We start from the raw sequence: 13541 nt of genomic DNA on the forward strand, positions 1-13541 counted from the left end.
ACAAAGTTTTACGTCTGCCTCATTGCTCAATTTAATTATGTTTCTGGAGCACAAAAATAGAATCGCAGAAAATTTATTTTTGTTTACACAGATGTCTAAGCTGTTATTGGGTTCTGCATTTATTATCAGCTACAAAGCTGAGATTTTTTAAAGTGGTAGTAATGAGTTTTGTATTTGAAAGTGTTTCAAGCAAAAATCAGAAAATTTTGAAATCTGATTTTCAGCAAAGACATTACAAGCCCTGACAGAAATTTGGAGCCTTGTCTTTTGAAAAATTGCAAATAAAATATAACATAGATTCCTCTTCTAGCTTTCAAGTAAAGGCACGGTGTCTGAGGAATCAGCAAATGGCATATCGGTGCTGGAAGTTGACTCCGGGGTCACATAACTGGAATCTTGCGATGACTCGTCTTGAGTTCGTGCATCAGGAGTGTTAGAGTTATTATCACAATGTGGATCTGATATATTTAAGATATGTCTTGATGTAGTGGTGTTTAAGTCACTATTGGAAAAACTTGGCGCGTCACTATGCTCGCTTTCAGGTGTTAACGTGTCACTGGGCTCGCTCTCAGTTACTGGTGAGTCTCTGGGCGCAGTCTCAGGTATCTGCGAGTCACTCGGCTCAAGCTCAGTTGCAGTTGAGTCACTAACATCATTCGTAGATATATCAACTAAACAGTCAGTTTGTGCTGTAGATTTTGAGTCACTATCACAACTTGGAGAAGATTTTTCTGACAAATCCAGCAACAGGGTGTCGCCAGAATCATCCACGTGTAAACTTGAATTTGAATGCCACGCTGCTAACAGTCCGACATCTTGTGTCATCCTTATATGGACATCAGAATCCTCCGTTAAATCCAAAAGTTCGTCATCACTACTGGGACAGTTCATATTATCACATCCCGAGGTTTCTGAATCGCTATTTGATTCTGGAATCAACTCTGCGGTACAATTATCAGTTGCTATGGCAACAGTTGATGAGGCTTCATAAGGCGGAACAGGAAGTGGTCTATTAGCCATATTGATTTCTCCATTTGTTGTGGATCGTGAAATTATTTCCTGTCGAACTTCTTCGTAAGGTCGTGAGGTCAACATTGCCTCGTTATAAGAAGGTGGTGGGGGACGTCTGCCCATAATCTCTACCTGTAAACGGCTGAGGGGCGTACTGTGACGCTGCCTACAGCTGTCTCGAGTTCGGAATATATATAGACGACATGTACATCCTAGAGCCACCACTAGTAATAACGAACATATTAACGAACCAACTACTGCAGCTATTATTACTCGAGTTGGACTTCCTGTAATTATATAAAAACAAAATTCTCAAAATAAAATACAAGCTTTAGCATATAAAGAGGACTGTGTATTCACTGTGTCATTTGTCATATAATTATGAGCCTCATATTGAATTCAATATGGCTGATGTGTGAATAAAAACTATTATTGAAAGTCTATGACCCTGTTGAGTCAACTCACCACTACAATCAGCCTCGTCACTACCATCTCCGCAATCATCAGAATTATCACAGATCCATTTCTCATAGATACACCTTCCGTTCAGACACAGGTATAGACCATTATGACTACTACATTTATCACTTGCTGGAAAACAGACAAAATAACTCATTATGTCCGTTTAACTATCAATTCAAATCAACTCAGTAGATAGCGTTAAAAAATATCAAACTTCTCATTTACTAGGAAACAGAAATAGACATTCCTTTATTTCATTGCACACATACCAGTACACTGACTCTCGAACAATTGAGTGCCTTGCAAGACATGTCAAGCCTGCAGAGCTAAATGAATGGTGTTGGCATGAAAAATAAGAGATTAGTTTAGTAGGTTGCCATTCAACAGAAAGCACTGGCACAGGGTTAAGGTAATGTTCACTAATGTTAAAGTTAAGATTATCTAAATGGAAATTCATAGTAGTTATACGTGTATTTGAGTGTCATGTATGACCTATCTTGTCATCAGAACCAAATGATTGGCCCAGGGACCTTATTCTTGATATCTTAACTTGAGATGATTTTATAACTTGTCATTTGATTGATCAATCATTCAAATCTAATTTGAATTTAGTTTTATTAACCAATGAAAAAACTATATTTCTTAAAATGCAGGTTAAGCTTTAAGAATACAAAATATAAGTTCTACTTACTACAGTTTTTCTCATCGGAATAATCAGCACAGAATCCCTTACCATCACATCGGACATCTTCACGATAACATTTATAATCTCCTGGACCACAACTAAACTCACTCTTACTACAGTGATCTATCAACAAAACATAATTCAATATAAAATCAAATGAAACGTATTTGAGTCTGGGTTAATGAAGACTGGCAATGCAAGGCATTGTGCAATGAGGGAAATTTTGCCTTAATTTTGGTGAAAAGAAATTAAATGGAATCAAATAAATATGAAATACAGTTATACATCCTACATTTTTAAACATGTTTGGACAGGTAAAGTCATGAAGTATGACAGAAGCATGAGTCTATACTTTTTCAATTTCAATTTCAATTTCCATATGTTGAAGTTTCTGTTACAAACCTGGACCTTCAGGTAGAGATCACACATTTAACTCATTCAGACAGTGTGAGTGTGTGAAGTGTAGAATGAGGGAAAATTTCACAGGATTGAGGCATAAGCTTTTCAATATCGAAAAGCCGTAATTGACAAAAGACCAAATGAATCCATCTGGTCTTCTTAAAACTAATAAAGGAGTAAATCTTACCACAGCCGAGTTCATCAGTACCATGATGTTTACAATCCCAAACTCTATTACATTTCTGTTTACTGTCAAAACAATTTCTATCAGACCCTCCACAAGATGTCTGCCCTGCTATACACAGACCTACAACAAAATATGAAAATAGAAATCAAATGGCAAGGATTTGTTCTCAGTGGAATTTTTAGGGGTGGGCCATTTGGCCATGTCGCCCTTCCACCCTCAGGCATTTTCTAGATACACCCGTTTGTTCTAAAGAAGACAACAAAAATTATCATTTCTTTTTTCTGTTACAGGCATATTTTTTTTTAAAAGATTTTGATGTTTTTCGTCAAGATTGCATTTTTAAGTTTTTACAGAATAATACAGACATACTAGAAAATACAGGCAAGTCTAAAAGTATAGCCCATTATCAGTCTTTAGCGCCAACAATATTTAACTGGTAAATACAGCCCATTATCAGTCTATAGCTCCAACAATATTTAACTGATAAATACAGCCCATTATCAGTCTATAGCTCCAACAATATTTAACTGGTAAATACAGCCCATTATCAGTCTATAGCACCAACAATATTTAACTGGTAAATACAGCCCATTATCAGTCTATAGCTCCAACAATATTTAACTGGTAAATACAGCCCATTATCAGTCTATAGCACCAACAATATTTAACTGGTAAATACAGCCCATTATCAGTCTATAGCTCCAACAATATTTAACTGGTAAATACAGCCCATTATCAGTCTATAGCACCAACAATATTTAACTGGTAAATACAGCCCATTATCAGTCTATAGCACCAACAATATTTAACTGGTAAATACAGCCCATTATCAGTCTATAGCTCCAACAATATTTAACTGGTAAATACAACCCATTATCAGTCTATAGCACCAACAATATTTAACTGGTAAATACAACCCATTATCAGTCTATAGCACCAACAATATTTAACTGGTAAATACAGCCCATTATCAGTCTATAGCACTAACAATATTTAACTGGTAAATACAGTCCATTAACAATCTATAGCTCCAACAATATTTAACTGATAAATACTGCCCATTATCAGTCTATAGCTCCAACAATATCTAACAGGTAAATACAGCCCATTATCAGTCTATAGCTCCAACAATATTTAAGTGGTAAATACAGCCCATTATCAGTCTATAGCTCCAACAAAATTTAACTGATAAATACTGCCCATTATCAGTCTATAGCTCCAACAATATCTAACAGGTAAATACAGCCCATTATCAGTCTATAGCTCCAACAATATTTAACTGATAAATACTGCGCATTATCAGTCTATAGCTCCAACAATATCTAACAGGTAAATACAGCCCATTATCAGTCTATAGCTCCAACAATATTTAACTGATAAATACTGCCCATTATCAGTCTATAGCTCCAACAATATTTAACTGGTAAATACAGCCCATTATCAGTCTATAGCACCAACAATATTTAACTGGTAAATACAGCCCATTATCAGTCTATAGCTCCAACAATATTTAACTGGTAAATACAGCCCATTATCAGTCCATAGCTCCAACAATATTTAACTGATAAATACAGCCCATTATCAGTCTATAGCTCCAACAATATTTAACAGGTAAATACAGCCCATTATCAGTCTATAGCACCAACAATATTTAACTGGTAAATACTGCCCATTATCAGTCTATAGCTCCAACAATATTTAACTGGTAAATACAGCCCATTATCAGTCCATAGCTCCAACAATATTTAACTGATAAATACAGCCCATTATCAGTCTATAGCTCCAACAATATTTAACAGGTAAATACAGCCCATTATCAGTCTATAGCACCAACAATATTTAACTGGTAAATACAGCCCATTATCAGTCTATAGCACCAACAATATTTAACTGGTAAATACAGCCCATTATCAGTCTATAGCACCAACAATATTTAACTGGTAAATACAGCCCATTATCAGTCTATAGCTCCAACAATATTTAACTGATAAATACAGCCCATTATCAGTCTATAGCACCAACAATATTTAACTGGAAACTAAAACAGAATCTCTCACCTGCTGTTTGGTAAGTAATATTAAAACCTGTAGAGGTAATAGTAGAATCTGTTCGAAACCGTACTAGGACCCATTCTGTATTTGACTCCAACATATAGGGAGGATGTATTATACCATTATATACACCTAATAATGCACTGGTTCTATCTTGGCCATCATACACCACTAAATAATCTGTGTTCTTTACGGCTTGAAGATGGAAATCGTTGAAGCGTAGTTGTATAGCTCTGTTAGGTACAGTGCTATGTATCTGGTACTCACAGGATATAGAGTTAGGGTAGTTTCCAGGGTAACGTGGTGATAATATCGTTCCCTTATCTTGATGTATATATTCATGACAGGAATTATCTGATGAAATTAAACAAAACGAAATAAAAAATAAATGAATAAAGAAAGTGAAATAAAAAAATTGAAAAATTAATTTGAGCTCCATTATAAAGATAGCTTGCCAGGCAAGGTAATATACGCTCATTGATTTTGAATAAAAATATTTAGCAGTACAGTAACAATCACCAGTATGAAATATTCAACCTTCAGTCATACACTTCTTTTGAACTCTTTAGGTCGATACTGAATAATATTGAGTATGAGTTATTGCCCTTGATCTTGAAAACGTGTTCAATTTTTAGCTTGTAAAAACTTTACAAGGCAAATATTAAATCTTCAGTGCAGTACTGAATAATAAAACCAAGGTTTGTCAAAATCCGCCAAGAATCATGCCTTTTAGTGTTTAAAAGCTAAAATTTGAAAGCGTTTTCAAGAACGAGGTCAATAACTCCTATGAAAAATATTTCGATTTTTTTGATTTTCGATAGGATTCATCCACAGGTGATAATAAACAATTTCACCAGTTTCGTCAATATCTGTCAAGAATTGAGCCTTCTAGAATGTTTAAAAGCTAAAAATTGAATGCGTTTTCAAGAACAAGGGCAATAACTCATACTAAATATTTTTCCATTTTTCTGATTTTCAATAGGCTTTATCTTTGGGTGATAAACACTCATGCTAAGTTTGGTCAAAACTGTCAGGAATTGTCTCTTCTAGAGTGTTTACGAGCTAAAAATTTAACGCATTTTCAAGAACAAGGGCAATAACTCATACTAAATATTTTTCGATTTTTCTGATTTTCAATAGGGTTTATCCTTGGGTGATAACAAACACTCATGCCAAGTTTTGTCCAAATCCATCAAGAATTGTGCCTTCTAGAGTGTTTACAAGCAATTGTGGACGGACGGCAATATACGCCCCCCATTTCATGTGGGCGTATAAAAATGACTGAATGATGTTGTTTGCAAGTCAAGAAAATGGTCCCTCTTCCAGAACACCTGATGACACTTGTTACTGGGCTTGACAAATTGACATTCCTTTCAGAGAGTCTAGTTAAATATTGTTTATTTCTATATATATTTTTGTATATATTCTATCACCTTGAATAATTTTGTCTTCACTGAAAATTCCAGTCAACTGTACTAAAGACTTGATAAATACTATAAAACCATGAAGCATGAAACTCTGAGTAACTACATGTTTCAGTTTCTGTTTTAATATTTCTAAAGATATTAAGATAATTAATTACCATTAATTTGACAGAGAAGGGGATGTTCATCTTCTCCACTGACACAGTCCTCTTTTTCGTCACAATGATGTAATGAGGATAAACATCCAAGATGATTGGTTAATTTCAGACGACATTTTATCTCGTGGATACCACATTGTAATGGCTTCCTCTCTCGTACTTCCGGTGTAGTTGTCTGGGTTGATTCTAAAAAAATACAAATTTCAATTTTTTTTTCACCTTGACAGCTTATTTATCTTTTAAAGAGATTGTAAAGAGGTTTTCTAAAATTTTTATGTGTATTGGGACACTGATAGCATCAATTTGTACCATTCCAATTTTCAGTCAGATGTCTGTGGTTCCTGCAATTCCACACAAACTAAGTGTTTGATAACTTCACTAATCATGAAGGGCTTTAGGTGATAAAGCATTTAAAAGAAAAGTGCTATAGATAGTCAATAGCTGTAATAGTCCTGCCTTCATATTGAGGTCTATCAACCTTCCTAAAAAAAAAATTGTATTGGCCAAGAACGGGGATATTTGCACTTGTATATCCCCGTTAAAATGAATGTTCTTGTCAGCTTTATTAGCCTGACTATACATAGAGCTGTAACAGCCTGAAAAAGGAAATATTAATACATCCCTATCCCTGTGTTGTTATTGTCAATGTTCCTATATAAACTAATAAAAACCTACCAGACTGATAACAATTCTCTTCATCTGAGTTGTCAGGACAGTCTCTATATCCATTACATTTCTCTTCCAGTCTATAACACTCTCCATTACCACACTGATAGTAACAATAACTACTTCTAGCTTCTATATCCTTTTCATCCACTGTCATATTAAAATAATTATTATTAGTAAGAAATATTATCTTGACCAAATATTTATAATTCTACTATCACTCCCTATTATAAACCAGTTACACAAACTAGCGTTTAGTTTTGATAAACTGTATAAACATGACAGTAAGAGGGTATGAATACCTTTCAATGAAAAACAATGCCAAATTCTAAGATTTGTGGCATTGACAAATAGCTGATCAAATAAAACAGTGAAAACTAATAATAAAAGTATCTGAACATTAATATAAGATTTAAATGTTGGTCTCACTAGCACTATTGGTGTGTAAAGGCAATTGATCATACCGCAAACCTATGTTCGTGTGTATTAATTCAATGAACCATACATAGTTTCGTATAGAACCACATTGTGTATTGACAGAAGATTATATAGAATCGTTTTCATGCAAAATCTCTTTAGTAAGGTGCCAAACCAACCTCCTGAACTCAACATTAACCAACGAACTATACTTACCCACTTTGTAGATCAATTTAAACCCAGGGGCTGTTAGATGAGAATCTGTATAAAGTCGTATCCAAACATGAGAGGAACTAGAGATGTAGGGTGGTATACTGTTGAAAAGATTACAGTATGTTTTACTAGGAGTGGGTCCAAACTTCAACATATCATGGTCACAAAAACCTGGTACTGCATGCTGTTTATTAACATCACTTCCTGCTTCAGTCCTACAGATTAAAAAAAAATAATTAACATCTAATTAAAATAATATTACAATCTTGTATCCTTTTTGTTTCTGATATTTTTAGTCTACATTGTCATCTACATACATGTAGTTTTCTACCATAGGACTGTCCCAAGGGTAGTATTTCTAAAAAATCAAAGTATGTTATGTAAAACCTGTTTTTTTTATCAAGTATTGGGTTATAAAGGGCATGCTGGTTGAAAATACTTCCTTTTGGACAGGCCTTTGGTAGAAAACTACATGTATTTAGATAACAATGTAGTCCTACAATATCACATAACGAATAAGATATGAAATTGTAACTTTTAATTGGTTAGAAAATGGCTATTGAGAAATAACTCTAACATAGCCCTTCATCTCTACTTGTGATGGTTAGGTTTGAGGGGCTGATATGGAAAATGATTCTAAACACGTACATAAATCTTGTGTGCTATGTGTGCCAAAGATCCCCTTATGTGTTTCAGGTCCAAAAATAGTAAGCTGTCAGTGTATCATCCCACACGTTATTTAAAGCTAACCATGATTAATGTTGTTAAGAAAAGCTGAAGTTCTTTAGCTGGAACTAACCAAAATCACGAGTTCAGAGCAACATCTTTGAATACTTACTGGAGGATTATTCTCTTGCCTTCAGGTGCTTGGATAAACCATGTTTTACAATAATCACTGGGGTAATTCAGAGGATAGTTTGGACTTTTTATAACTCCACCCTCTTCAGCTGATATTGTCTCACGTCCACATCCTACAACACATCAATAATTAGAAATATTAAAACAGAACCAAAAAAACATGTTATTACTGTTAGTTTTTTCATCTTTCATCTTCCATCTCCAGTCAAACAATTATAATAATTATATAAATAAGCTTACAGGTATACCTTATTATCTAGAAGCTAATCAGGTGTTTTTATCCTTAATCTTTCTAGTACCCCTTTCAAGATCTTTGATCAATCGCATTTCCTCCCCTTCCCCTATAGATTCTTACTATTTTTTTTGAAGTTTTCTGTGCAATCTTCTTTAAGTTGGAGAATATAGCCTGACTGAGGTAATCAAATGACCTAAATAGTACTAAATAAAAAATTTCATTCTATACTATAACTCTGTTGATTCGTATGGGATCAAAATTCTTTACTGAATAACTGCTTAATATTGTACACTAACCTACTTTACTAGGGCATATCTTAACTGCCCCTTTATTAAAACATGTTAGTGAATAATATAAAATTAAACTATGTATAGAGATAGGTCATAATAACCTGACAATACTATAGCTCTTCTTCATAGTAATATACATAACAGGATTCAAAACACCTTTTCTACTAAATATTGTGTAATAGGACACTTGATTACAATCAGATTGGCTGTATTACACAAGGCTTTTTGTCAGTAACAACTATGCTCCCTTATTACAAAATAGATGGGATAATGGTTCATTTTATCCAAATACTGGTAATTTTATAAAAGTTGAAACGGCATTTCCCCTACAAGAGACATTTCATGAAGTTTGTGCATGTTTATAAATTCTATATAGTAGTAATGGCTCTGTACAAGCATGTTGATTGTTATCATGAAAAGAATGAAATGAAATTAATGGAGTTTTACATCCTACTTTTCACCACCATGTGGGCTAATGAAGACCGGCAACACCATGCAGGGCTCAATGAGAGAAATTTTATCAGGACAGCTGCAATAACCTTCACTTTTTCAATTTCCATCTTTAATTGGCATCTTGAAGATTTGTTTTTTGGCCCCCAATATGATGTTAACCTGCTTTAGTGAAACATGGTAGAAATATGAAATAGTTCCACATGTTGAAGAGACAGTGTGTGAAAAAATGTTAAAATCTAAATATTTTCAGATTTTATTTGCAAGATAGAAATAAACAATGAAGTGTTGCTTTAAAGAGATTGTAAAGAGGCTTTCTATAAAATGTTCTGTTTATTGAGAAAACTGAAAGCATCAAATTTTCAATCAGACGTTCGTGGTTTCTGCAATTCCATTATAACTAAGTGTTTGATGATGTCACTTATCACGAATGGCCTTACATCAAACACTTAGTTTTAGTGGAATTGGAGGAACACAGACATCTGACTGAAAATTGGAATGGTGTAAATTGATGCCTCCTGTATCCCCAATACACCGAATAAGTTCAGAAAATCTCTTTACAATACCTTTAATTTTGTTTGTTGATAACTTACCAAAGCTATCTGAGACATGGAAATACTGACACACCAGAAAACACACTAAAAATAAAAAATATAAAAATAAAAATCAGTAATGTCTTAATTAATTAATTAACTGATTGTGTTTGGTGACTTAATGACAATTATAACTGTTTACTGTGTGAAATCGGAATGTTAAAGACTTACACTTGATGTCTGCAAGGAGTCTATCAACCTAATATTTTGGGCGGCAATGAATGTGTTCAGAGTTGTAAACTCGTTTAAGTTAGCAAGGAGGCAGTGTTCCGGGCAGTCTTCTGGTCAAGGTTTGTCTAGGCCACTTCAATCTGAGAATTAGATGTTGATGTTGACAAATCTGAAGAAGCATTTTATGTTTTGATTAAATAGAAATTTATCGGCAAAAGGTTTGGACTAGCTTCTCCCTCCTCTACCTATTAATAATTCCCTGCCCTGAATACTGACAGACGTCATAACACACCCTTTTAAAAAAACTCATAAGGATGAAAATATCAATGACAAGGAAGTTTTAAAAAATAATCAAGACAAAATTTTTAACTAGGAATATAATTTCTCAAAATAAAACACAAAAACAAGGAAAAATTTCATCATGTGGACAGCAACTTGAAAAGAATGAATTAAGTATATTTTATAATGACTTCAAAGTATGGTACCAGTATTATAAGTTTGGTCTATCAAAACACAGTCAAATTAGACCTTCCTTTTCAAGTTTCCTCAAGATCTGCAATGGACTATACGCTTTAAATTGTGTTAGAAGTATGTGTGGACACATGGTTGGTTCTGCAGAAATTTTGGACTGGATTTTTTATCTATTCACAATGAAAATTTAAACAATAATAATTATTAAACGATTCATAATTTCTTATCTTATTTATTTTCTGTCAATCTTTAATTTAGACACTGATATACACTGTAATGATATCTTGTAACAAAATAAGGGTTTTAACAAAAATAAAATCATGTCCTTATCCATAAAAAGTTAGAGTATGTTTACATCAAATTAAAACTAGGCCGATACAAGGTGACTTAAGGACAGTAATTTATGTATTTACACTGAGTAAGTATATAGACCTGCACCACCCTGTTTCTTTTGAAACACTTAGCTAGATTGTTAACTTGATTCTATTCATGTCTGGTATCTAATAGAAGATACTTATTTTGTCATTGTTGTGATCCAATGTCAAATAGTTTTAAAATTTTCAGTCATAGTTTTGAGTTGTTTGTTGGATTTGTTCAAGACAATATCAAACAATTTTATCCATAGTAATAGTTATCTAACTTATCATTGATTTTAAAATATCATTTAGAGGATTATTATGCCATTTTGTTTCACCACTTAATTGAGCTCAATTTAAACTAGATGTGTCCCTTTGCAAATTAATATTTGAAGCCCTTTATCTCTTCAAAATCAAACCAAAGTTAAAACTTCATCACCCAATCCAACATATTTATAATTTATTTACCTACTTTCAACAAAATCAGTTTGATTTCTGCATAGGAGAATAAAGTTTCTATTCTATTCGAATTTCAGATCTCACAGTTGAATTTTCCGAATTGGAAAAATGAGTTTTTACATGTAAAGGTACGGTATGAATAATCTTTAAAGAGATGAAATCAGTGCATGACATTGAATGTGTCATCTGCCTTGTTCCGTTTCTCTCTATTATATCCTGTTTTAATTTGTTTTGATCAATTTTCAATCAATAACTGTTAAAGAGACACACCTACTCCTACTAAGTCTATGTGTTGATTGTTTAGCTTGAATAGACTAAAGCTCATGAATGTGCTATGAAACTCAGAATTTAAAGAATAAGCTTATAGTTTGATAATGACTTGATATGATGATTTGGCATTTCTTTGAATCATTAGATGAGGCTGGTCTGGGGCTCCCAGAGGTTCCCCATGAAAAATGATAAGAAAATTGAAGAAAGGGGGTAACACTAACAGAATTCTTACATCACCCAACAATAAGTCAAAGAGACAAAATGTTCCATAGCATAAAATTACAGGATTGACATTAAATATCCCTTTCCTTCTACATATACTATAAACTGACCATGACAACAAACAATAGGTCAGGTCAATTGAATAAGTTAACAAGATTTCATTACTAGTGCAAGTGTTGGACTATCCACTAAATACAGTATATACGACTGGACATTTCTTATCTGTCCAAGAGGACAATGAACAAAATTGAAAAAGAAAATATATTTAAGACTAAAAATTGTATCCGTCATTCTAGACGAACACCAAAGTCCATAGGTAGGCCTGTAGTATTTATGTTGATTATTAAAAATAAGAAAATAATAAAGATTCACACCTGTCAAAAACTGGAACCGAGAAACGCCTCCCAAATCCATCTGAGAAAGCGAAACGTTATTTCAAACGGATAATCCTTACATATTCCTTAATCTTCTTCCGTATGTTCAACTTGAAGGACTATTCAGGTCGCTGTTTACTTAAAATATTCAGTTAGTCATTTTATTGTCAGTTTCGGTCGCCATTTTCCTTATACGAAGTAAGAGAGGTAACTCCATTTAGTAGTCGCCGTTATCCGGTAATGTCAGACCACAGCTAATTTTGTTGTCCATTTAGGACTACAGAAAAGCTGACATTGTTTCAGGCAAAATAATATGTAATATTGGGAATGTATATTATATTGATTCACTACACTCTTAAAATTGGAGTGGACTACCTTTCAAAGAAGAAAAATAATTGATTCTAATGCGACAGTGGACACATACAATGAGACAATAATTCTAAATAATTTCTATGTTCGACGATAAGATCTGTGGAATCTTTTGGAAATTTGTTAATTGTAACACAAATGCTCAGATTTCTCTTTACTTCAAAATCTAGTCGGTACTTCTAAAATACAATTCATTGTGGATTATCAATGTATACAATAGAACAGAACAGAACATGATGGAACAGAACAGGATATGATAGAACAGAACGGGACATAATAGAACAGAACAGGACCTGATAGAACAGAACAGAACATGATAGAACAGAACGGGACATAATAGAACAGAACGGGACCTGATAGAACAGAACAGGACCTGATAGAACAGAACAGGACATGATAGAACAGAACAGAACATGAGAGAACAGAACAAGACATGATGGAACAGAACAGGACATGATGGAACAGAACAGGACCTGATAGAACAGAACAGAACATGATAGAACAGAACAAGACATGATAGAACAGAACGGGACATAATAGAACAGAACAGGACCTGATAGAACAGAACAGGACCTGATAGAACAGAACAGGACATGATAGAACAGAACAGGACATGATAGAACAGAACGGGACATGATAGAACAGAAAAGGACATGATAGAACAGAACGGGACCTGATAGAACAGAACAGGGCATGATAGAACAGAACAGGACATGATAGAACAGAACAAGACTGATAGAACAGAACAGG

At 33.7% G+C, this 13541-nt stretch overlaps 1 protein-coding gene across 1 annotated transcript; it reads right to left on the minus strand.

The window, feature by feature from the left end:
- Position 1: 1 nt before the first annotated feature.
- On the minus strand, positions 2-12616 carry LOTGIDRAFT_233824 (hypothetical protein). Its single transcript, XM_009060733.1, has 11 exons — positions 12423-12616; positions 10100-10144; positions 8512-8644; positions 7677-7888; positions 7053-7193; positions 6378-6563; positions 4802-5149; positions 2745-2864; positions 2165-2281; positions 1477-1602; positions 2-1298 (listed from the first exon to the last, which is right to left on the minus strand). Exons 1-11 carry the CDS (start codon positions 12460-12462, stop codon positions 307-309), a joined length of 2460 nt encoding a protein of 819 aa, XP_009058981.1. The 5' UTR covers positions 12463-12616; the 3' UTR covers positions 2-306.
- Between the last annotated feature and the right edge of the window lie 925 nt (positions 12617-13541).

This window comes from Lottia gigantea (assembly GCF_000327385.1).
Source record: "Lottia gigantea unplaced genomic scaffold LOTGIsca_44, whole genome shotgun sequence".
Taxonomy (NCBI): Eukaryota; Metazoa; Mollusca; class Gastropoda; family Lottiidae; genus Lottia; species Lottia gigantea.

Excerpts from the sequence above, each read along its gene's own strand:
- LOTGIDRAFT_233824 (XM_009060733.1), bottom strand. The coding sequence starts at position 12,462 with ATGGATTTGGGAGGCGTTTCTCGGTTCCAGTTTTTGACAG. Across the intron at positions 10,145-12,422 it reads TCGGTTCCAGTTTTTGACAG|TGTGTTTTCTGGTGTGTCAG; the intron begins GTGTGAATCTTT and ends TTTTATTTTTAG. Across the intron at positions 1,299-1,476 it reads TGACGAGGCTGATTGTAGTG|GAAGTCCAACTCGAGTAATA; the intron begins GTGAGTTGACTC and ends ATATAATTACAG.